At 35.7% G+C, this 24,568-nt stretch overlaps 3 protein-coding genes across 5 annotated transcripts; 1 reads left to right on the forward strand and 2 right to left on the reverse strand.

Moving 5' to 3' along the window:
* The first annotated feature begins 4,771 nt into the window (after nucleotides 1-4,771).
* On the forward strand, nucleotides 4,772-8,952 carry LOC114409025 (DDT domain-containing protein DDR4-like). Its single transcript, XM_028372299.1, has 10 exons — nucleotides 4,772-5,096; nucleotides 5,232-5,342; nucleotides 6,000-6,086; nucleotides 6,187-6,224; nucleotides 6,309-6,390; nucleotides 6,611-6,717; nucleotides 6,810-6,966; nucleotides 7,052-7,144; nucleotides 7,255-7,381; nucleotides 8,452-8,952. Exons 1-10 carry the CDS (start codon nucleotides 4,968-4,970, stop codon nucleotides 8,727-8,729), a joined length of 1,209 nt encoding a protein of 402 aa, XP_028228100.1. The 5' UTR covers nucleotides 4,772-4,967; the 3' UTR covers nucleotides 8,730-8,952.
* A 746-nt stretch (nucleotides 8,953-9,698) lies between these two features.
* LOC114409026 (acetylglutamate kinase, chloroplastic-like) lies at nucleotides 9,699-11,156 on the reverse strand. The gene has a single exon (XM_028372300.1). The coding sequence runs from the start codon at nucleotides 11,035-11,037 to the stop codon at nucleotides 10,021-10,023; it is 1,017 nt and encodes a 338-aa protein (XP_028228101.1). The 5' UTR covers nucleotides 11,038-11,156; the 3' UTR covers nucleotides 9,699-10,020.
* A 3,920-nt stretch (nucleotides 11,157-15,076) lies between these two features.
* LOC114409027 (DDB1- and CUL4-associated factor homolog 1-like) lies at nucleotides 15,077-24,391 on the reverse strand. Of its 3 annotated transcripts, none has more exons than XM_028372301.1 (15): nucleotides 24,251-24,391; nucleotides 23,867-24,053; nucleotides 23,517-23,598; nucleotides 23,279-23,395; nucleotides 23,015-23,196; nucleotides 21,965-22,844; nucleotides 21,727-21,824; nucleotides 21,212-21,635; nucleotides 20,481-21,083; nucleotides 20,226-20,408; nucleotides 19,513-20,079; nucleotides 19,166-19,276; nucleotides 18,257-18,375; nucleotides 16,572-18,141; nucleotides 15,077-16,053 (listed from the first exon to the last, which is right to left on the reverse strand). In XM_028372301.1, exons 1-15 carry the CDS (start codon nucleotides 24,387-24,389, stop codon nucleotides 15,352-15,354), a joined length of 5,964 nt encoding a protein of 1,987 aa, XP_028228102.1. In that variant the 5' UTR covers nucleotides 24,390-24,391; the 3' UTR covers nucleotides 15,077-15,351. The 3 variants fall into 3 exon arrangements, with proteins under 3 accessions (XP_028228102.1, XP_028228104.1, XP_028228103.1); XM_028372303.1 differs by having other exon boundaries at nucleotides 24,276-24,382; XM_028372302.1 differs by having other exon boundaries at nucleotides 24,160-24,294.
* Between the last annotated feature and the right edge of the window lie 177 nt (nucleotides 24,392-24,568).

A 24,568-nucleotide genomic window follows, 5' to 3' on the forward strand; every position in this document is an offset into this window, starting at 1 on the left:
ATGTAGATAATGACCACAGATGATCAATGGGAAGCTTTAAGGGGTGAATGCAGAGATGCTAAAGATGCAATCTTCACTTGTGCATAGCACAAATCGTACTCTAATAGTATATATAAGAAAACTTTGATTATTATATACACGTAAAGATAAGCATGTTAGAAATATTTGATGTACATAGTGTAAACATGTCTAAAATTATTAGTTTGGATCAATGAGTTAACAAATTGTATATATTTTGAAATTTTTTATAAAAAAAATATGATAAAATTTGGGACAATCACACAGGATGTGGATCGCAGACTCTGTCCCTTGGTGAACCAAACAAATTGAAAATAAAGTGAAACTAATACCCTCAACTTGTTCATAAGAATCCCTTGTGAAGAAAAAATAACACGACGATGTAAGTCATGTATTAAAGGTTTTAGATTGAGTTTTGGTATAGTTTGGTTTTGATGGTTAGCCTCACACTTGATTGTGATTGCAAGTTGTGTTATGTGTGCCTTGTTGAGTCTCTTATACCCTTTATTTGGATAAGTTGAGAAAAAACTTGATGAGTATTAGGATTAACCATAGTTCAAAAATCCGGTTCGATCGGGATTTGATGGCATAATCGGACCGATTTGGTAATTAGACCGGCCATGCATCTGGCCCGGTATGACCAGACCAGACTCGACCGATTTTGTGTAAATCCAGTTTTTTTAAACCCGTATTGAGTTTTCGCATAAAAAAAAAGGTTATAAAACTGTCAACACAACGCCATTTAGAAAAAATCTAAAAAACCTCAACCCTTCTCTCGATGTTTCTCTTCATTCTCTGATTTCTCTTGACCAGTTTTAGCTGCAAGAAGCGAAGAAGAAAGCCCCAACCAGAAACTCCTCTAAAGCGGTCTGCTAGTTTTTTGTGGAACAAGGTTAGCTTCCAGTTCTAGCCCGTATGTGCCTAGATTTGGAGCCACATAGGTACACAAATCTTAAAAGAGTAACAAATTACACAATGCACTTACCGAGCTTAGTTCAGTGCGCTGCCATCATCCCTCATTACGCCCATTCATGTCCATTGCCCACTAAACACACACACAAAACACTTTTGCTTTTCTTTTTAGTAAGTGTAGTTTTTTATTTGTTCTCATTATTCTTGTAACTATAATTTGATATGTAATTCTTATTTTAAAATTTATTTTTTACCAAGTCCGATATGTATTCTAGTGATAAAAAAAAGTCCAATATGTATTATTGTATTCAATCTCTCGTATATAGTTAATTTAATTGTAACCTCTTTAGACCATATTCAAGTTGAATATTTTATACATTCAAGTTGAATATTTTGTACTGAATGCTAGAATTAATTATATCAGTAGAGATAAGGAACAAAGGTTGGCAAAAGAAATTAAAGCGTTCGGAAAAAATTAATTACATAAACTATAACAACCTGATTCACTTGATCAAGCTTGCTGATAATGTTTAGGCGTACGTCATGAAATTCATCCTTCAAAAGGGAAAGGAAGATAGGAAGAAGCTGCTCAATTGTTGCTTCCTGCAATGAAGATAAGGTAGGACTGAGATTCACATTTACACCAAAAAAACTACTACTATCACAATAACCTAGAAAATAGATTTTGTGGATTATCTTTTATGGGAGAATGGAGACAGAACAAATATACAAATTTCTAGGAAACTAAAAAGACGGGGAGAAAGGCTACAAATTGGGATACAATACTAGTTGCATGATTGAAGTATCACAATCTAGTAAATTCAATATAAGTATTCATACCAGAAAAGGGCAAATGTCAGTTATCACAAAGTAACTGTGGTAACTGCACAAGTAGTCAAACACATAGAAGAGGCTAAATTAATCTGTTAGTTCCTGAACTAATTGGAAGTTTTTAAATCTTTTTAAAAGGGTTCAAAGCACAGGTACCTATTTGAAAATTCTTAAATAATTCAAGGAGCCGCTAAATAATTAAACCACAACCTTTTCCTAAATTAATTACATTGTATGTTTCCATTTGTTCTCACTATTCTTGTCGCCCTTTTTTAAAAATTCTGTATATATTTCTCTTATAACATATAAAATACAAAATTCAAATCATCCTCATAGGCAACCTTTAGAAAACTGCATTAATTATATTTATGCCAAAAAGAATAGAGAAAACAAGAATGGTTTCCTCAGCCTTTACCTAGAGTTGAAATGCAGTCAAATACAATCTTCATCATCTTGCATAATGTTTTAATCTTCTAAGCACAACTTGTATGACATAAAGAGGTTACCATTAAATTTTGTATGAGATGACTGATGAAGAGTCTCATTCATTTGATGAAAAATGATTACCTGGAGTTGACCTAATATTGACTCCTTCAATATAAATTATGGATGTTATCATGTTGATTCTATTTGTGTTTTCATTTCAAAACTTATCATGGACTTGTGTAATTTGGCTTATTGAATTAGGACTTGTATTATCAACTTTGATATTTCAATTATTATTTTGGATTTTGGAGTATAAATGGATGTTTCTTAATCAAATAATATTAGTTATATACTTGTATATAATAAATATATATATAATTTTAAATTTTTTCATACATACTGGATCAAACCGGACCAATTATTGGCCTACCGGTTAGGCCATTGACCCACTACCTCGATCGGGGCATTGACCAGATTGGGTTTCACAACTTTGGGATTAACTAAGAATTAAAAGTAAAAATAATTTTTTTTAAGTTAATTTTGAGATCGTCACATTTTAAGTATTTGAAAATCATGTATAACTAAACATTAAATGAATATGTTAGTTTATAACTTAGTAAAGCTTGTTCAAGTTTTGCTCTAACAAACTACAAAGTGTGATTTGTCATCTAGTTCAAACTTTGGTTTTATAAAAAAGACATAAAGTTGATGATAATCGATTACCTATTTTAAAATATGGCTTTATAAAATAGACATGATATTTGGAATAAATTATTACAAACTTTTAATAATCAGTTATTTAGGCTAGAATTATGGGTAAAAATAGATCAAATGACTTATTATGAGTCTATGATCCGACCTTTACAAGATCTAACTTAACCTGACTTATTTTGTTATGATAATTTCTATTGCCTAAAATAAGAACAATTATGTCATTTTTAACTTGTGTCACAATAGATTTGTTGAATTTATTAATTCACGCAAAATTAATGTTTTATATTTATCATTTATTATCATGTTTATTCAAATTTACACAATTATTTATTAAATATATTGCATTACACAATGAGAATATTTAAGTATTGTTAAAATTATTCAATTGTTTTTTATTTATGTACTATGCTTTTTAATTAAAACAAGAGTAAAGTATTAACAATAACATTGTTTGGCTTATAGAAAAATAATAATAATGTTTAAATATTAATATTATGATGATTATGATTGTTTTTTTAATTATTTAATTAAATATTTAATAACTTATTTCTCATGCTTGTCAATTGTCTAATAATCATTATATGATATTTTCATATTATTATTTAATTAATATTTTATGAATGAAAAGTATAAATGTCTGACTTATTTACGGGACTGTCAAGAATTAGTAATAATAATGAATGTTTTTTAAATTATTTTATTAGGTACATGTATCCCGTACAAACAAAGTAGTATTTTTTTAATAATTTTTTATTTGTTATATGGAAAAATATTTATTTAATTTTTTAATTATTTTAAATCATGTGTCTCATAGAAATCAAATAAACAATGATTAAATATTTTATTTACATATACTACCTTCACTCCTCTATATAATAAACAAATCAGTGTAATTTTTTTTTTATCTTATTATAAGATACATTAACTCATCTTCAAACGTTATTGTATTTTTTAATTTCTTTTTACATACTTAATTTATTGTGAATTTCACTAATAAGACATCCACTTATTTTTCATGCAAATCGATGCATTTATTAACCTATTAACTATATATATTGGTCATACTCGTTGGCGATTTTTTTTTACTACATTTATTTATAGAATAAAATTTAAATTATAAAACTATAATTAAAATGAAATAATTTGACTATTTTTCTTAATTTTGATAAATCAGTTATTTATTTTTTATATAAAGGATTGGAAATAACATTGTTTAATAAGAATGCCACAAATGTTTGTAAGTGAACTTATCTTCTATCTTATCAACAAATAAATTCATACACAATGTATATGTTATTGTTCTATCTTAACATGCTAAATTAAGTTTTTTATTGTATAAACTTTAACTAACATAAGATATTTTTCAAGCAATATAAAGATGATATTATTCTTTTCTTTTTATATATATAAAAAAATTATCCTCTCTTTGAATTTACCCAAGTGTCACGCTAGTTCACACTAAGTTATTGTTATTTTATATAAATAAAATAAAGAACTTTTGTTCAAGGTTAAAAAAAGTTTGAACGTATTTATTGTCACACTAACAATCAATAAGAAATAATATTATCATAACATTAAAGTAATTTATCATTGAATGAGAGTAGTACATGTATTATTTATTATTATTATTATTTTTACTGCACTAGCGAGCAAAATTTGATTAAACTCAAAGCGTTGGCATACAGTTACTTTTTTACTATTTTTGTAAAGGCTGAACTCAAGACACCATCTCTTGTGAAGATCCAAAATGACCCGTATTTTACTGCGGCAAAATCTGCATTGAACGGTGCGTTTAATGTCGCGAGGGAACGAAAATTGGCATGGCGCGATCCTGAAATTAACCCTAGAAAACTAGACATGATGGAACAGTGTATAATGTTCAACTCTTCAACTGCTAAATAAAAAAAGTGAAAAACACGATTTGAGCGGGAAACTGTCCTTTGTTTTTTTCTTTCTCACGCACACACAAAAAAAACTTCATTTTATTTCACATTTCTCATTCTTTCTTTCAATAATTTTTTTGCATCTTCTAATTGAAAGCGTTTAGTTACTGTCACGGAGCGACGATGCAGGCCGTGGAAGAAGGTGGTGGCGGCGAGGAGCGAAACGCGCGTTTCGAGGAAAACGATTTGGACTTGGAAATTTCGAAGTTGCGCGGGCGATGGGAACTCGCTTCTGTTCTCAATTTTTTGGACGTAAGAGATCTGAAATTTTTCGTTGAAATTGTTTCTATTAGGTCACGAAATCGTTTAGGAGACTGTGTGTTGTTTTTTCAGTGAAAGTAGAGTCACTCGTGATATTTTATTATGCATTGTAATGTTGTGATTCAGGTGTTTGGTCCGATACTTGGTAAAGATTTGAATCTTTCTGCTGAAGATATTGAGATCGGGCTTGTTAAGCCTGACGCTTCGCTTGCTCGGCTTCACATTCAACTTTTGAAGGTATCTTGTTTAATGTAGTTATTGAAACGTGCTAGTCTGTGTTGAAAACGTTTTATTTGCTGGAATAATTAGAAAAGTTGTTGATTGATGTGTGTGCATGCAATTGGTAGTGGTTGGTGGAGATGCGTCGTGCAAATGTTAATGTTGCTGTTTTGGACGTTTTTTGTTTTATGTTTCTAGTTTGAGTTCTGGTATGGGAAAAAGGGATGGAGAAATTGGTTATGTGGTTTTCCATTTCTTAGTGTGTAGTGTTTGTGGGTAAGAAATGGTGGAGGCTGAAAATTGCTCAGTTGGGACAGTCTGAGATTATTTTGTTCGATACTCCAATTTATTAGCTTTTACTTGTAACACTACCCAATGACTTTGTTTTCAAATCTTTGTTTGTTTTCCCAAAAGTGCATTAGATCCATTGTGCAAAGTTACATCAAGTCCAATGGAGATATAGGTAAATGAGCATTTTTATTTTACATGTAAAATCATGAGGATAGCGGAAATTATGTAAGGGAAATACATTTTAAAGAGGAAGTTGAATATACTTATTGTGTAAATTGCCTAACTTCCTCAAATCAAACATACTATTCTACTGTTTCATTTTTTATTTTTTTGTTGATGGCTTCCTACCTAATGTGGATTTAATTTCATTTGTATTCCTGCCAGGGAATACCACCTGTGAGTAAAACATTGGAGGATTCTGATAAATGGGTTACTGCACTCTGTAAGAATCTGGCTACGTGGTGGCCATGGGTAAGTCACTGAGATATTGCTTTTGAGTTTGCCTTTTCTTTTTTCTCCCATTGCAGATTGAATTAATTACTTTCACTTGCTGGTTGGATCTGTGCTATAGGTTGCCGAGGGGGAGATTCCACTTGTACCATCTAAAGGGTACTGAGCTGCACTGATCATGCTATATTGTTACTTATTGCAATGACATTTTTAAAAAAACTGTTTTCGGAAATGCTTGTGCAGGGTGGAGATATCCAAGTACAAGGAACTTGATCCGTTAGATCGTTTACTGCTGCTAAAAGCTCTTTGTGAAGTTAGAGCTCAGGTATTAATATTTTCTGTTTTGTTCATTCAAATTTTTGTTTATTTAATTTGATAAATTAATATATGAATACTTTTGCATCTCATGACTAGAAACTAGATAAATCCTCTTAGTCTATGTTACTGATCATCTTTGGTGTTTCTCTCTCTTTTTTATAATGCCTTTGGCTGTTTTAATTTTGTCTGATGTAAATTATTTTGCTTGGGTGTTTGTTTATATTCAGCAACATGATGCAGTGTCATACATCAATGATGCTTTAAAAGAAGGAACCCAAATTTCAACTTTTCGCAAAGATGCCGTAGGAAGAGATGGAACTGGCACATCTTACTGGTAATCTGTCTTTTTTAAAATATGTTCCAAATCTTTTGAAGATTCTCAAAACCTTAAAATTGTCATTGCTAACATGTCTATTTTTGTTATAGGTACGATGCAACTTCAAAAGGTCAGAGTCACAGATTGTACAGGGAAATTATCACATCAGACTCAATTCCAAATGATAAGGATGAAGAATGTTTATCACTCCCCACCATTCAATGGGAAACACTTGCTTCCAATCTTGAAGATTTTTCAAAAGTAGCTGTAAGATCATGTTAACCATCTTTTGTCTTACTTTTCCCCCTGGATTTGAAACCTTATTAACTTTACCTTTAAATGTTAACTGCAGGAAAAATTTGCAATCAGCAAGTCTGCTGTGGAAGTTGCTGTTAGCATGAAGCTTCAAGATGATGCTATTCCTGCTCTTGAAAAGCTTCGGAAGGTATGGACATCCTTTTGTTTAGTGTTTGATTGGCGTACATTCTAGGGAACACCCTCATCTTCGGTTGTGATATTTTGATGTAAAGGGAATATCACCTTTGATTTATGCAGAAGAAAGAAAGAGCAATAAAGCAAAAACAAAGGCAGGATATGCTGTTAAAAAAAGATTTTCAGAACTCTCATTATTCTGGAAATACACGCTCTTGTCGCACACGAAGGCCTATTAGTTATACATTTGGTAAGATGTGTGTTATGTGTTCTATTACATGGCATCATCTTGCATTCTAGCACCTACAGATTCTAATGCACAGGACAACTGTTAGGGGGCTTTTGTTTCAAGGTTTACTATCACATTTCATGGAATATTTTGCTTAAGAATATTATTCCCATGAACACATTTGATTGACATTTGATAATTTTAGAAAGAAATTAAATTTATTTAATTAAAAAAAAGAAATGTGGAAGAAGAGAGTGGGAATAGGTAGTTATTGTAGGGAGTAACTTCCATTCCAATGGGAATGTAAGATACCCAGCTTTCACCATGAAAATCAGAAATAAGGCAAGTATTAGTATTTCAAATTCCTGGGAGTCAACAATGCTGGGAATATATTTTTAAAACTTGTAGCAAACAAGAGAATGTAATATTTCGATGTTCACTTTCCTGGGAATAATTTGTAATGCCTTGAAACAAACACAACCTTGGTGGATTTGACTTTGTTGTGCACTGGTTTGTACTTTATTGTTTATTGTTTATTGTTTATGTATTGCTTGCTTTATTAGTGAGGGTGGGTCTTGTCAATTGGACAGGTGCGGATGTTTGTGCACTTGTGAGATGTCCTACATTTTACAATATCATTCGTAGAACATGAGTTGTTACTTTTCACTTTTTGGAATTGCTTTATCTAAACTTTCTTTTATCAAATATATTCAATCTCAGTTTCTAATCTTAGGGAGTGATGAGTTGTGTTTACATGAAACATTTAAGTGTCAAATGGTTGTTTTAATTTTAAGATGTTAAATTATTTAAAATATATCCTCATCAAATATTTCAATGTTAGAATTGCATTTCTAATTTTTATCACTACTACGTTTTCCTCATTTGCTGTTAATTTAATATGTGTATGCGAATTAATTTGAGTGAATCATTAATGCCCAAAGACATTTAATGTGATAAGTAATCACTAGTTTATCAATTGAGCGTATAAGTAGTTTTGATTTCTTTCCTTTTCCTGCCTCTTCATGATATCAATTGGAATTTTAGATATTAATTACTTCTGAGATCTGATAGTGATGAAACTGGTTATGAAGTTGAGAATCATGGTAGCAGCGAGGAGGATGGTGTTGATGGCGAGTTGGGCAACTTGGAAGCACCCTCAAGCCATGCAGTTTCTTATCCAAAAGGGGTTCGCTGCAGCAAGCGGTTAGCTGGAGTTCCTAGCCACACTATTTTAGAAAGCAGAGGCTTAACTGCAAAGCAAAGATTGAGGCAAAGACCCACCCGCAATTCTGCTATGGAATCTATCAATGTATCCGATTCAGAGGACGAAGCACGTGAAGGGAAGAGAGATTTGTCCGAGTCTACTTAGGCCTGGTATTAACCTGTATTTTGGCTAAAGCATGCAAAGTGAGCAGTGGCATAGAATGTTTGTCTTCCAAATTGGGGGAGACTTGAAGCCATCCTTTTCCTAGGATCATCATTATACTTAATTTTTTGCTTCTCCAATATTTGTCTTCAAATCCATGAACCCATTTTTTGTCTCTTGGATGAGATCCTAGAAATTTCTGAAATATTTGAGTATATAGTATATATATATATATATATGGCTAATGAATTTCTATGCGGTTAGTTTTACGCATCAGATGCCTTCAATTCAATCATGTCGTACATGACATGCACTTTAACCCATCATGAATCTAACAAAACAAGTGCAGCAACCTTATTACATGATTGACAAGAAACATATGGAAAATAACAACAAAGACCGTGAACATCCTTTACTCACATTCTTAATTAGGTCTTATTAGTCGCACACTCTTAATTTGGTCTTTTTTATGTGTAGCAGATGTATCAAATATATTATGCTAACAAGTTGGCCTTGTCCTGTTCCATGTATTTTATGTTTTAATCGGATTGAGTTTTAGATTAAAGAATTGACCCTATAAAAAATTCAGACCGGTTAGAACTCAATATAACCCGTCCCACACGAACACCCTTTAACAGCATAAATTTGCCATAGGATTATCTTATTCAACATGCAAATGTGAAATAGATCCAGTGAATCATTAATGGCAAACACAATCTCACTGCTTTATATATAAATAAATCAATTCTGTTGTGTCAACAAAGTAATCTTGTTGGTAAATGTTCTGTTTGCTTCGCTCTGTAGGATCACCCCTGTACAATGATGATTTTTTCAATTATTAAATGGAGCTTTTGGGGTTTCTTTCTCGCTGCTTTTGCGTAATTGCTGTGTCAAACACGCTCTACATATTTACAATAACAAGCTTGGCTGTTTTAACCCAGCCTTGTCTTAAGCATGCAGTGGCATAGATTGTTCGTCATCAAAATTTGCAGAATTCATTAATTTCTTGCTTCTTCAACATTTCTTTCGGAATCCACTAACCCAATTTTCTTGTCTCTTGGAAGTAATACAAGAAATCTCTGAAATATTGGTTTACATAACCAGGCTAATGAATCTTTACGCTACATTTTTTTTTTTTAAATATCAGCTACCTTCATTTCAATTAAACCATCTCTCACATTACACGCACTTAAAGCAATCACCAATCTAACAAAACAAGCGCTGCAATGCAACCTCAACTCAATGTAGTGCATACGTGCTTGAAAAGAAAGGACCACAAACACGATAAATAAACTCATCCAGTTATCATAGTTCCAGCACCTTCATCAGTCAAAATCTCTAGCAACAAAGAGTGCGGAACCCTACCATCAATAATACTCGCTGTAGTAACCCCTTGCGCCAGCGATCTCACGCAACAATTAACCTTAGGTATCATTCCACCGCCAACTTTTTCATCTTCCATCATTTTCTTAACTCCTTTTATGTCAATCTTCTTAACCAAGCTGTCAGGGTCGTTACGATCTTCCAATATTCCCGCTACATCGGTCAGCAGAATCAGCTTTTCAGCGCCGAGCGCCGCGGCCAATTCGCCGGCGACGGTGTCGGCGTTGATGTTGTAGGGCTGTCCGGACTCGTCGGCGGCGACGGAGGTGACGACGGGGATGTGGTTGGTGTCGATGAGGGAGCGGAGGACAGTGGGGTCGACGCGTGCGACCTCGCCGACGAAGCCGAGGGCGGCAGCCTTGGGGGCGGGGCGGGCGGTGAGGAGGCGGCCGTCCATGCCGGAGAGGCCGACAGCGGTGGCGCCGGCCTTGTTAATTAGAGAAACTAGGGTTTTGTTGACTTTTCCGACGAGGACCATGGAGACAATCTCCATGGTGTCGGCGTCCGTGACGCGGAGGCCGTCGCGGAAGACGGCGGGGATGTTGAGGCGGCCGAGCCAGGAGTTGATCTCGGGGCCACCGCCGTGGACGAGAACGGGGCGTAGACCGACGCAGGAGAGGAGGACGAGGTCGTTGATGACGGAGGCCTGGAGCTCCGGGGACTTCATGGCGGCGCCGCCGTACTTGACGACGATGGTTTTGCCGCGGAATTTCTGGATGAAGGGGAGCGATTCCGAGAGCACGTCGACTCGGTACTGACCCTCGGTGGTGGTGAGTGGAGGTTGGACCGGGTTGGCAACCGCGGAAATGGCGCGGTGGCGGAGGCGAGTGGAAGGGAAAGAGTGGTGTGTGGTGAGTGGGTTTTGGGGTTTGGTTGTGAATGGAAAAGAGGGGCAAAGATTCGTTAGGGTTTTGGCTGCCCCTGCCATCGTGAAGAGAAAGTTGCAGAGTAAAGAAAGAAGCAGGGTTTAGGACTTCGACGGCTACTGTTGTTTCAGATACATTACATTTACAACACAAGTCTACATAAGGTAATTTTATTTTCTCACGTGCTATGCATACTTGTTTATATTATGATAAGATTTAAAGCAAGAGATTTATTTTAACATGTGCTTTAGAAAATCAAATTTTTAACGTTAAATCTTGTCACTATTGATTGTGACGTCGATAATTGCACTTTCATATAAATACGACCTTTTGCATTGTTTAAATGAGACACAAAAAAAGGATGATATTGTTCACAAACAGTAGTCTTTTAGCAAAAGGGGAAAAATATATTGAGTTTTGTTGTTGGTAAACACATATGAGTAATTTTTCAGGTTTTCCAATCACGACGAATATACAAAAATTATGAAACTGTATGTGCAATAGCATCTTCAGGACCGCTTTAAATTAGTGAAAATTTGAGTTTGAGTATGTTACGTTACGCGACCTTGTGAATATGGTTGATACCTATAGATTTGCTGCAATGATCGATAGTTTGAACAAGCGAGAAGGAAGAGGACGCTTTGAATCTGTTTGTTTTAAAAAAATAAATATTATTTACTTCTTAAAAAAATACTTATATAAAAAATACTAATTTTAAAATTGATTTTTTTAAATTTAAACAAACTCATCAAAGATTATCAAACTCGAGAGTTTACTTGTTCCATAAACTAATTAAACATTTCAACAATATAATAAATAATAAATTTTCCAGTTTGGGACTTATTTACAAACTAATTCCCGAAATGGTGTCCTTTTGAAACATTTTTTCAGGGGGTGTTATTTTTGCACCTACCCAACATGCAAGTTGCAGGTGGGAGTGGCGACTTCGTGCATGAGCGACACGTGGCAAGCGCTGGGGGACGTGCCAAGCTCGTTGGCGATTTCAAGCTGCCACACTGGAATCGCTGGTCCTGCTGGCGCCACCAGCCTAGGGTCAGCTTTTCAGGCAGGTTTCAGCTTTTTCAGATAGCAGTGTAGCGCTAGCAGTGTTGGCGATTTAGGATAAGTAAGAAAACGCCACTCCCTTTGACGTTTTAGGCTGTTTAAAACGTCACTCCCTTTGGCATTTTAGGGTGTTTAAATACCCCTCCCCTTTCAGCATTTTTTCAACGCTTTAGTTTACCTCTACAACTTCATTTCCTTTGTTAGCTTTGGCAATCAAAAACTTTATGTGGTATGAAATATTTTTTTAAAGTACGTTTTATATTTCATAGACTTTTCATAGACTTGTTAGTGTGTGTTTAAATGAAGAAAATTTTATCAGTGAAAATAAAATATTTTGAATATGAAATTTGTAGTATTTTTTTAATTAGATTAGGTTGGTGTTGATGATTTATTAGTGTGTTAATAATTGATGAACGTTTGAACTTTCATTTAAAAAAATTTGTAGATCATATTTATTTGAAGTATTTTGAGTACGAAATTTATTTTAATATGAAATTGTAGTATTTTTTTAATTTGATTAGGTTCATTTGTTGGTGTGTTAAAAATTTATAAGCGTTCAAGTTGAAAGTATTATTCAATGATACTTTGTTGTTTCTGGTATCATATTTATTTTAATATATTTGTAGTAATTTTTTAATTACCTATTTTCATTTTGAAGTTATTATTGTTAAGATTAATTATTTATACTACTAACTTCGTTCATGAATTATTTTATTTTGTCTTTAAAATTACTATCTTAAAATTATTCATTTTTTTTAAGTGTGTCCTATGAAATTAATTTGAAGTTAATTAATTTTTTTTAAAAGAAAAATTGGATGTGAAGTTCCAATAAAGGAACCTTTTGTGATTACATTTTATTAGTTTGGATTTAAAGTTTTATAAAATCGTTCGTGTTATTTAAGTGTGTTGATGTGAAATTTATTTAAAATTAATAATTTTGATTACATGTTGATTAGTTTAAAATTACTACATTGAAATTGTTAATGTTTTTAAAGTGTGTTAATGTGAAATTGATTTGAAGTTATTTTTTTTAAAATAAAGTTTTATTTTGAAGTTCCAGCAATGACTTTTTGTGATACTCATTTTATAATTTATTTGACGTGTTAAAATATTATTTTTATAGGTACACGATGAATTCAGTTATAACATTATTGTATCTCAATGGAAGGGTATATGAAGATAATGATGGTGTAATATTTGAAGGCAGTAAAAAAACGATTGAGATTAAACGTGGAATTAGTTTCAATGCTTTGAAGAAAAGAATTGGAGATAAGGTAAAGTTACAAAATAATGAAATTATTTCTGCTATCAGTTGTAGATTTTTAGTGTCAGGAAAATATATTGCCTTGCAAATTTGTGATGACGAAGACGTTGAAACGATGCTGGAAAGTTTTAAACAACAATAACAAATGTCAGTTCTGGAATTGTACATAGAAAAAGATGTGGCTGGTGGTTCAATGTTTCATTCTGCAAATTCGCTTACAGTATATAAAATTATTCCTAATCTATGATATCAAATATTTAAACTAAATGTAATCTACCATATACAAAATTTAAACTAAAGCTAATCTAAAATTAATAAGTTACGGTACCTAAAATTATTCCTAATCTATTATATAAAAAATTTAATTCTGACCTAATTTTAAATTAATAATTTACAGTACATGAAATTGTTCCTAATCTATCACATCAAATATTTAAACTAAATGTAATCTACTATATACAAAATTTAAACTAAAGCTAATATAAAATTAATAAGTTATGGTACTTAAAACTATTCCTAATCTATTATATAAAAAATTTCAACTAAACCTAATCTATCATATAAAAATTTAAACTATTCCTCATCTACCATATAAAATTAATAACTCAGAGTATGTAAAACTATTCTTAATTTACCATATAAAAAATTTAAACTAAATCTAATCTACCATATAACATTAAGAATTGAAACTAAACTATACAAAATTATTAGCTTACAGTACCTAAAATCATTCCATTATCAGAATATAAACATCTACATAAATAAAAACATACAAAATATTCAATATATAACTTACAAGTTTTTAAGAAAATGGAAGAACACCAACAATAGCAAGCAACTAGCTCTCCCTCGACACAAGCAATTTCACTCTCTCGGTTAACACAAGCAAACTCGAAAGCAAGGAATGAATGCCATGACCCAACTTTTAAACGAAGAAGCACACAAATCGCCAATGGCCTTTGCGATTTCAAACCAACGCAAATCGCCAATGGCATTTGCGATTTCTGCTGCAAACCTGCTGCTTTCCTCCTAGGCTGCTGCACTGCTCCGACGAGACGTGACATAGCAGGCTTAAATCGCCAATCAGCCTGGCGCTTCCAGTGTGGGAGCCTGAAATCACCAACGAGCTTGGCGCGTCCCCCAGCGCTTGCCACGTGTCGCTCATGCATGAAGTCGCCACTCTCACTTGCGACTTGCATGTTGGTATGTGCAAAAATAGCACCTCTTGGGAAAAACTTTAAAAAAGACCCCATTTCGAAAAATAGTTTCTAAGTGAGCCCCAAACTGGGAAATTTGCCTATAATAAAGCAAAACAGTAAATCATGAAATTTAGAATATTTAAATAACCAAGTCTAATAATAATTTGATGTTATTAGAGAATAAGGATTTGATGTCATTAAAGATGAGAATTTTGTATTTGAGAACAATACGTTAAATGAAAGTATGTTAAATGTTAAATATACAAAAAACAATAAAAAATCATTTATATTTTGATCTAATTTTTTTAACTTATTAACTCGTTGACTCGATGGTAAACTCAAGAGTCTATCGAGTTTACTTAAAGTTTATAAAATTTGTTCAAAGTCTAATAAAAAAGAGAATTTACTTAAGAGTCAACTCACATAGAACAAATAGACTCAAACTCGTAAGAATTAGCAAGTTAACTGAGTTTGATAACCATGAACTCTCCTAAATATTTCCACTTTCCTAGTGACCCCGGATAATAAAAAAAATAATTTCGAACACGAAATTGAGATGCTGCATAAAGCCAGTTAAGGAATATACTCTTTCTTCATCTATAACCTTGTTACTACGAACATCGAGATCTTTAGTCCAACATCCGAAGCAGAAAAGAAAGATCATAGGCCATCGGCTTTTCTAACATTATATACAACTGCGCTTCTAGACCCTTTCAGCATAATATAATCGCAGAAGGCATAAAAAGGTAAAAGAAAACAACAAAATTCTGAGCCAAAATAATTAACATTTCGCTCAAAAATGAATATAATGAAGAAAGAAATAATTACAGCTTCTCCTCGGTTGAAAATTAATAACCAAAGCCATTACCCACAAAATCCTCATCGTCACTACTACTTAGGGATTCAAGTAGTTGACTATCATCATCCTCCTCATCACCTTCTGTCACAATCTCCAATATGCCAGGTCCTCCATCAAAGTCTACATCATCCAAAATGAAATCTCCATCTTCATCTTCATCCAGATCACTCACACTATCATCATCATCATTGCTCATGTCATCAGCATCACTCCCACTATCCCCACCAAGACCAGGGCTTAACAGAGGATCAACATCAGGATCGTCGTCATCATCGTCCTCGTCTTCCTCCTCACTTTCAGCATCATCAGGATCAGAATCATCATCAGTTGGCCTCCGACGACCAATTTCATAGATTCTGGCAGAAGCATACATCTCATCTTGATCATCCATAGTAATCAGCCCAACAAATGAATCTGTTGGTTCAGCTGCAAAATCAAGAACACAGCGATCCACAGGGATAGTTGCAATGTCAGAATAATTTATCGCATCCACTGTGCGGAAAGCTGCAAAAAGAGGATGCTTGACGCGACGAGTGTGGACTGCTGACATTACATCCTCAAGATTTCTCCTTAAGATTGCATACATTACATCACCACGTGCATTGAATGTTATTGATGTTTGATCTAGTGAAGGTACACTGCGTAACAGTCTGAACTTGCGCAGATCCCAGACTTCAGAGTTTATAATAACCTGGTTAAACAATTTTTTTACAAGCATAAACGATCAAGGTCAGAAAACCACCTTGTAGATGGAAAGTATAATCAAATCAAATAATACTATATGGTAGTTAGAATATCATTGGGCCCATAGGCCCATTAGTTCAGGTCATTAGTTATATAATCTGTCATGTACCTTTAACTTTCCAGATTAATAATTACTTAACTTTCCAGATTAATAATTACTTTTCAGTGACCTTTGCATGGTATCAGAACAAGAAAATATTTTAGTTGATTATCATTTCATTAGAGAAAGTTCTCTCGTTGTATTTCTACTTGTTATACTAGTTCTAGCGAACTAGCTGATATTTTTACCAAGTTTCTTAGGGGCTCCTGAATTGTGTTTATTTGTAATAAGCTTGGTGATAGAGAGGGGGAATCACACTATAATTTTCCTCCGAATTTATAATTACCCTACATGATTTATAATAGAACAATATGGTTTGGTTGTTTCAAAATTCATTATTTAGACAAATGCAAGATTATGCATACCTCGTTGCCAGCAGGATGAAAGCCTCCACCACCATAGTCTGTAAACTGATCAAAGCGATGCACAGGCCCAGAATCCCGCCGGTCCCATAAGACACCATTCCAAAGCAGCATTGAGTCAGAAGGGTTAAAATGGATTAACGAATAAACATGACCTCGCCCTGTAGAAGCTGCAAATGTATCTGAAAAGTTTGACTCTAAATGACATGTTTGGATATCATACAAGCGGATTTCCCGTCGTGCAGATTCTGATGACAAGGCTGCAAAAACATTCCCAGAATTGCTAAACCTGGCAGCCTTGCATCCTTCAAATGAATGGCTAGGACCACCTAAAATTGATGTTGCATCCCACAACCTAACATCTTGGGAGCTTGAAGAAAGTAATAGCTGGGTCTCACCAGAAACAAAAGACTGAACATGAGTCAAAGGAGACTGGTGACCTGTGTAGCTCTCCACCACATTGCTGTTGTTGGAGTCAAAAAATTTGAGCTCCCCATTATGGCTTCCAACAGCAATATGAGAAGAGTCCCCGACAAATGTAATGCATGTTAACAAGGCACCAGCATCATCCCGACAAGTACGCCATGGCTTAAACCGACTGTAAACAAATTGGCGATCCCTGCGATTCCCATGCACTCCCCCATACATATATTTAAATTCACGGGTACCAAACCGAGCTGTCACATTAGAAGGGGCATCAAGGCTTCGCTTTGGTTCTGGACAGACATGCGGGTGCAGAAGAGACAGTGGAGGAAGAGTGGTAATAGGAGCTGGACATTGGCGATGCTGATGCTTCAAATATTGAACCACCAAAGAATCTAATGTTACACGCTCAGCATTGTTGGGCTGAAGGTCATTTAATACTTGGGAAGATGGTGTCATCTGACCTAGATTTGAAATACTCTGGTTCTCATCCACCAAGTCAATCGTACAACGGCTCTGTTTCAGGTTACAAGTTGGTGTGAAAAGCCCAACAGCATCAGTCTGCAGGCTGCTTTTACGAATTGCACTTGAACAAATAGGAGAGCGAAGTCCTTGATCCCCAATGTTTAATCGTTTTCCAGACGATGAAAACATTGATATATCCTTCAAATCAGATAACTTTCGTTTCGCTGGCAAGGTAATTGGAGTCTTAAACTGAGATCCAGTATCAATGTTATGTTTCACTGAAGATCCATATGTAGTCTCTACCACACTAGTTTCTGATGACTCTTTACCTGTATTTGACAATTTCCTGGCTGATGACTGAGAGTCAAGGAGTTGAAGTCTTGAATGAAAAGATGATGAGAAAGTCAGGGATTTTTTCTTTGCAGAGACAGAATCACTTTTCAAGCCGGCATCCTCATCCTTTGCATTAAACATTACTCTGTAAGTGAGAAATCCAGAAGGAGCACGACCAGAGGGCCACTGAATTTGTGTTGAAGAAACTTCCTGTGTGATGGGTTGTTGTGCAAGAGAAGAGGGAGGAACCAAAGAAGGCAAAGGAGTCAACTGAGCCTCTTTAAGCAACATAGAAGCAGTTTGCGCCAATCCAGATGCCTGTAGGTGCTCATGAATTAGGAGCAGGAGTTCCCTGAACAAGAAAAAACATAACAGGAAAGAGCCATCAGAAGAGTGCCCCCAAGGGGGGGAAAGGCAGCACATGTACAGGAAAATCCTGAACAGTCAAATTTAGAGAGATAAAAAACCTTGAATGGTAAGAAATAGGAGTGGCAGCAGCTATAGCTGCTCTTTCTATGCGCCTTAAAGTTGGAGTAGCTGCATCAGTAGCAGCTAATGTACTTGCACGCCCAGAATTAGTCACAATCTACAAATACAATTTCAACAGAAGTATCAATAGCAGCCTTCATAAAGCACAATATTATATATGTTTATCTTATTCTTTGTTTAAGCAAGATCACTGCATAAGTGCACATCGAACAACATAGTTGACCTGATTTTTTTAATTTCTTTGTTTTCAGAAAGCAAATTAATTAGATTTCAAACCAGCCTGTCAAATTGAGAGCACACACTTCAAAGATTTTTAGGTCCATTACTAAGAAACAGATTTTCACCACCCTTTAATATCCTAGCAAACAATCAAAACCCAATTAAAAACACCTACACTCGTGCATGCACTCATGCGCACACAATTTTGATCTCATACTCAAGCAATTTTGGTCACAGGGACATGTATAGACCATCAAGATTGTTTGAGTGAATTCTAATTCTAAGAAACAATTTTGACCATACAATCATACATGGATGCAATTGCTAGAACATCTTAACCATTCATTTAAAGTAAATGTTTGAAAAATTCTCCTCTCATTACAGTAAACCCTTTCAAGATGGTATCAGAGCCTATTCTAGCGATCTTTTGTTCTATCATGCCACCCGCTATCGGACCACTCACAGATGTCCAGTCCTGCAAACTTCACGCTCGAGTTGAGTTATAGGCCCATAACCCACTTTCTAAGAAGATAGATGAAACAAGTAAATTAAATATATGCACGTGAAAAACAGTAAACACAAAATATAGCTCCAGAACAAGGTTAATAATCAAACCAATACCCCCCAAAACACAAACTTCAGCTTCACCAAAGAGTGGAAATGCTCACCCCAATTAGCTCAATTGCAGCCTGGGAAAGTTCAGCTTGCCACCTACCCTGCTCTGTTCCAAGTGTTAGGCTGCCCGAATCCCGAATCAGTTCCGATAGCTTTTTCCCAACCTAGAACACCAATACAAAAAAAATCAGGATATTGCAACATTTGATAATACATATTTTTTTCAGAAGTCATCATTAGAACAGAACTTAAACTGCTATACAAGGAAAAAGTTGGAGCGGAGTTATCTCAATTTCCACATTTGATACTGACTAATCCAAACCCATCAAACCAGGATCCAATAGATAGGGTCCAGTTTGAGGATGATCGAGTTCAATAGAAATCAGTTATAGTTGTTCACCTGAAGCTTTGTCAATATGTGTGCAATAGTATCATCTCTGGCTAATCCAAGCAGGACCCGACATGCTAGAGCACGAAGACAGTCCAGAGCAGCAGGAGGCGAATATATGCGCGGTTGGAGGAGATGCAGAAGAACCTTTATACCATTATTAGAGCGGACAACCTCTCTTGCCTGACGATATCCTTGTTCCAATTGTGCAGCAAGGCCAGCACAACCTGCTCCTGCACCCAAAGATATCCTTCGGTCGCCAACCAATCCTGAAGATGCAGAAGCAACAGGAGTTTGTGGAGTACTATGAACAGGCTGTGTACTAAATCCTGCAGCACTGCCTCGATCTACAGCATTGGGCTCCCCACTCCTCTCCCTAGGATCAATCTGGCTGGTAGAGTGAACAGCTCTATCTGAGACATTACGTTCAGCATTTCTATCTCTAGCCTCTGAGGGAGGACCGATAGATGTTTGGGAAGATGCGAATTGCTGACCTTGTGCAAACATAGCTGGTTTATTGCTGATTGAAGGAGGAGGGCAAACAAGATTGACTAAAACATTTAATGCCGGTTGAATTATCTGAAATGGGAAGTGTTTGCAAACAAAAGTTAAGATACCATATATTGGGATACTCAGTATGTCAGTCAAAATCCTAAAAGACTTTCTTTTACCGCCTGCAGAAATTAGGGCAGTGTATACCAGAATTGCTACCAAAAGAATCTTACCTCAGGGTCCACATGATTACTAGCTATATTTGCAGCATCCAAAATTACCGCGATACCAACGCGATTATTGCTTAATGTTACATTTACAATCATCTTACGACTGCTAGGTACTAATGTAACAATGTGCAGAACACCCAACGCATACTGAAGCAAATCATGCAGATATCGCTCCACAGGTGGGGCCTACAAACAACCAAGAGAACTATAAATAAATAAATTGCAAGATACGGGGAATGCGTAAAATAACTGTCATACCTGACATAATTCCAACATAGTAATATGTCCATTAGATGCCAAGAACTTCTCAACTGCTAGCCAACGTGTTCTCACAAATGCAGGACCTAACTTCCGATCCTTTTGTAATTGTAGGAATACTGCATCCATTGCCTCGTTACTAATATCAAGCGGCTTGTACACAGCCCTTACACTTGGAATATTTCTAGCAGCACTACGATTGCTTTTGTTTGGACGAATGGAATCCACTAATACAAGGAGATGTGCCCTGAAATATTGCCGCAAAGCAACACAAGTGTGATAGGCTATCTGCTTCTCAGATGATGTCAGCACTTCAGCGGATGATCGATCATTTCGAAGTGATCCTGAGTTAGATAAACTCAAGGCTCCAGAATTTACTCCTGATCTTACTGAAGCAGCATCATTTAGAAGGCCAAGTAATTTTTGTAATCCATCAAGGGAATCAAAGGCATCAAGAACTGCTCTAAAGACAAATGCAGCAGCAAAAAACAATGCTGCATTCTTACGGGCTTGGTCTTGATTGCAGTCAAGGAGTTGGAGGGCTAACTCAACAACACGCTCAACAACTTTTGATGGAAGAGCACAAACTCGTTCCATTATTCCCTAAAATAATCATTTGGGTTCAGAAAATATAGTAGTGTTTTGTATGTGTGTGTGAAAGAGAGAGAACTTAAAAACATTAGTTGGCATCTAAATTCAGAATTATCATTACTATCAAACAACAAGAATACCTGAAGAGAACCAATAGTAAATAGACAAGAAGAAAGGCCGAAGAAAGTTTGTGGCATTCTAGGGACATCAAGCAGCTTTTGCATTCCCCCACGGTCCACAAATAGTGCAGCAAATTTCCTATGTGCGGCCAAAGCACAGATTAGCTTCATGATATCAGGCAACAGCAAAGCAACCTTGGATGCCTCCCAATGTTTAGAATTCTGCTGCAGAAGTGCAAGACACACATCAACCCCCTTCTCATGCAACACAGGGCCAAGAACTTCTACATATTCTCCAAGTAACTCCAGACACTGAATGCAATATTTTTCCCTCAACTGTGCAAGTGATTGAGTATCTGGGATGAAGTACTCTTCAACATCCTCGTTAGTTTCCATTTCTTTGCCACTCACATTCTCTGTCACAGTACTGTCGCAGATAGAACTCCTGCACCAACCATTGAATAAACATTATTAAAGAACAGTTCATGTATATAATCAGATCTTAAAAGGTACTTGTAAATTATATTCTGACATACCTTGAAACTTCAACTGCAGATGCAGCATCAATAACAGTTGATGCAGCTCTCGAAGCAGCCAAAAAAGCTGCTTCTTCATCATTAGTGGATTTATATTCCTGAATATAAATTCAAAACAAACTATTTTAGTATTGAGTTTAAACTATAAAGTACTGACACACAATCACATAGGCATATATGTAAGCACAAAGTACACTTTTTGGTTTTCGGAGAAAAAAATGAATGAACTCGAGCAAACCTCAGAAGCTGCAGTTTTAACAAGGTCAGCGGCAGCATCACCAGCTGCTTTCACAGCTTCTTCAGGTGCATTGGCTGATCTAGCTTCAGCTTCAGCCGCTCGGACTGCTTTCCGGACAAGATCGGTAATATCTTTACTTCCAATTCGGCACTCTTGGAAACAATCATCATTATCCTCTCTTTCTGAAGCAGAAGCAGATGCCTCAGAAGGGGTGGTCCTGCCAAGGGTCTTCTTAGAATCAGTCACCCTCCTAATGTCAGCATTCCTCAATATGCTTCTATCTCTAACACTTCGCCCCTGTCCTAATCGACTTCCAGATCCAGGAGATGACAAAATGGGATCACTTTCTACAACCCCTTCACTGAGCCTACCTTTCCCTCTAGATCTTCCCCATCCACGGTTTGCACGCCGCCTTGAAGAGTCATCTCTAATATTGTCGTCGTGCTCACCATATTTTATCCTTCCATCACGTATATCTCTACAGTGCCATCTATCCTCCCCATCAGAATCTACCTCGTGGACATCAGCACCTTCACCACCAAGTCCATCGGGTGGTTCACCATCTATCCAAGATCCTTCTTGGCAAGTTTGTCCACTAATGCTTCTATCTGGACCCCTTTCAAGAGTTACATCATCTAAAGATCTCTCGTCAATCATCCTAGTATCATCTAAATGATTTGATTCGAGGAGCTGGCGAAATCTACCACGACCATCGTCTCTACCTCTCCCTGAAGTATTCGCAGATGCATGCCTACTCTCTGTAATATGAGTAACATCTTTCTGGTTGCCACTTGTCTCTCGTAGCACACTTATACGAAGATAACGCATTAGCTTAGCTGACAAGCCAGATGTCAATACGTCTTCCACTATTGGACCTTGACTGAGATCATTCCAAAGTTAATTAAGGAAAAAAATAAGAAAGAAATAAAATAGGGATAAGCAAGATAACCACCAGCATCAACTGGAAGCAAAAATTAAAGCCCAAAATTAAGCCAAACATCAAAGCAAGAAATCTGAAAAATAGACTAAAGTTTGGGTAGCATAGCATACCCGACCAAACACACAGCAAGGAGTCCAGTAGAATAGGTTTTCAACATTTCAGAGTCCGAGGCAGCGTCCCTTCTATCTGGATTATGCTTCAAATTCTGCTCTTCGGCAGGCAACCCAGTGTTATCATCCATCACCCAATTTTTAATGTTTTCCATGACAGATTCTTCAAAAACATGAGGATACTGTCCATTTACACTTCATCAGAACAATTGGGTTAAAGGAATTAAAACAGCAAAAAGAAATCAGTGAAAAAGGAAATCCTACAATCCAAGTGAGGGAACAGCACAGCAAAAGTCTGCCAGCAGCAGCTTGAATGGAAGTCGAGTATCTTGTTTCTAACAGAAACTTTGAAGATATCAACTCAAAGAACTCATCATTTTCCTGCAAAGTCCAGAAATGCCAAAAGTGCAATCTCAATAGTTTTAATACAAGAAGTTAGCTTAAGAAAAAGCTCTACACCCAAATTAACAAGAAGAACAATCAATAGTGGACAAGAAAATACCCGGATTAAACCGCCAAGACGACCAATGATATGCGCAGCACGTGCAGTGATGGAGGAAGAATGACCATTTTCTTCCATGTATCTACATTGCAAAAATAAATTATCCATAGAAACTAGAAGGCAATTGGGAAAAACAAAAACTCCCCCAGAAAAAAAGTGATAGGCACAGTATTCAGAATCTAAACTAGAACCGAGCACTTAGATGACATAAAATTGACATTCATAAAAACAACCGAATTTACAGATACATTCAGATATAAACACCTAAGAAACTATTCCAAAAGGAATCAAATAAATGACGAGCGCATGAGAAGAAATCCGTTAAACAAAAACACAGATAGCAAGCATACCGTGACTCTTGCGCTTCAAGAATAGAGGCAAGGGAGTGGAGGACGGTGGCGTTAGGGTTATCGGGTGCAGAAGTTATCTTCTCCATGAGTTTGTTAACCTTCGCAATCACTTCCTCCTTCTGAGAATCCTCCTCTTCATCCCGCGGAGGTGGCACTTGATTCGCTTGATCCTCCATCATCAGCGACACTGAGACAAGATAATCGTATGATGATGATAATATATGATTTGATTAGGTTAAGTTTTTTTCCAGTGTTTAATATGAATATGTATGTGTATCTTCTGTATTACGTACTAGGGTTATGTGGACAGGTGAGAGCGAAAGAGAGAATAAATGAATGAGGAAGAAAGAAAAAGAAAGGGGGAGAGACGGTGAGAAAGGGCACCGCATAAACAAACACCAACACCAACCCGATGATGGATCGGAAGCTTCCGGAGATATTCGACCCGCCTCCTTAAACCTATTCTGGAAATGCCCGTTTTCTGCGATTTTCTTCCTGCACCAACGTTTTTCCAATGCAACATTTATTTTCTCTTTAATTTATATAGATTTCACAATTCATATAAAATTTATAGATTTCTTACAAATTAGTCATATACATTACCATTTACCAATACATCATTCAGATTCACTCATGTAAATTACGAATCCGTATTACTAATATTATATTAAAAATATATTTTACAAAATAATTCATCAATGC

The sequence above is a fragment of the Glycine soja genome, chromosome 4 (assembly GCF_004193775.1).
Source record: "Glycine soja cultivar W05 chromosome 4, ASM419377v2, whole genome shotgun sequence".
In the NCBI taxonomy this organism is placed as follows: domain Eukaryota; kingdom Viridiplantae; phylum Streptophyta; class Magnoliopsida; order Fabales; family Fabaceae; genus Glycine; species Glycine soja.

Excerpts from the sequence above, each read along its gene's own strand:
- LOC114409025 (XM_028372299.1), top strand. The coding sequence starts at position 4,968 with ATGCAGGCCGTGGAAGAAGGTGGTGGCGGCGAGGAGCGAAACGCGCGT. Across the intron at positions 6,087-6,186 it reads TGGCTACGTGGTGGCCATGG|GTTGCCGAGGGGGAGATTCC; the intron begins GTAAGTCACTGA and ends TCTGTGCTATAG. Across the intron at positions 7,382-8,451 it reads GCCTATTAGTTATACATTTG|TTGAGAATCATGGTAGCAGC; the intron begins GTAAGATGTGTG and ends CTGGTTATGAAG.
- LOC114409026 (XM_028372300.1), bottom strand. The coding sequence starts at position 11,037 with ATGGCAGGGGCAGCCAAAACCCTAACGAATCTTTGCCCCTCTTTTCCA.
- LOC114409027 (XM_028372301.1), bottom strand. The coding sequence starts at position 24,389 with ATGTTGCATTGGAAAAACGTTGGTGCAGGAAGAAAATCGCAGAAAACG. Across the intron at positions 23,197-23,278 it reads GCTGTTCCCTCACTTGGATT|TATCCTCATGTTTTTGAAGA; the intron begins GTAGGATTTCCT and ends GTAAATGGACAG. Across the intron at positions 19,277-19,512 it reads ACATATTGACAAAGCTTCAG|GTTGGGAAAAAGCTATCGGA; the intron begins GTGAACAACTAT and ends TTGGTGTTCTAG.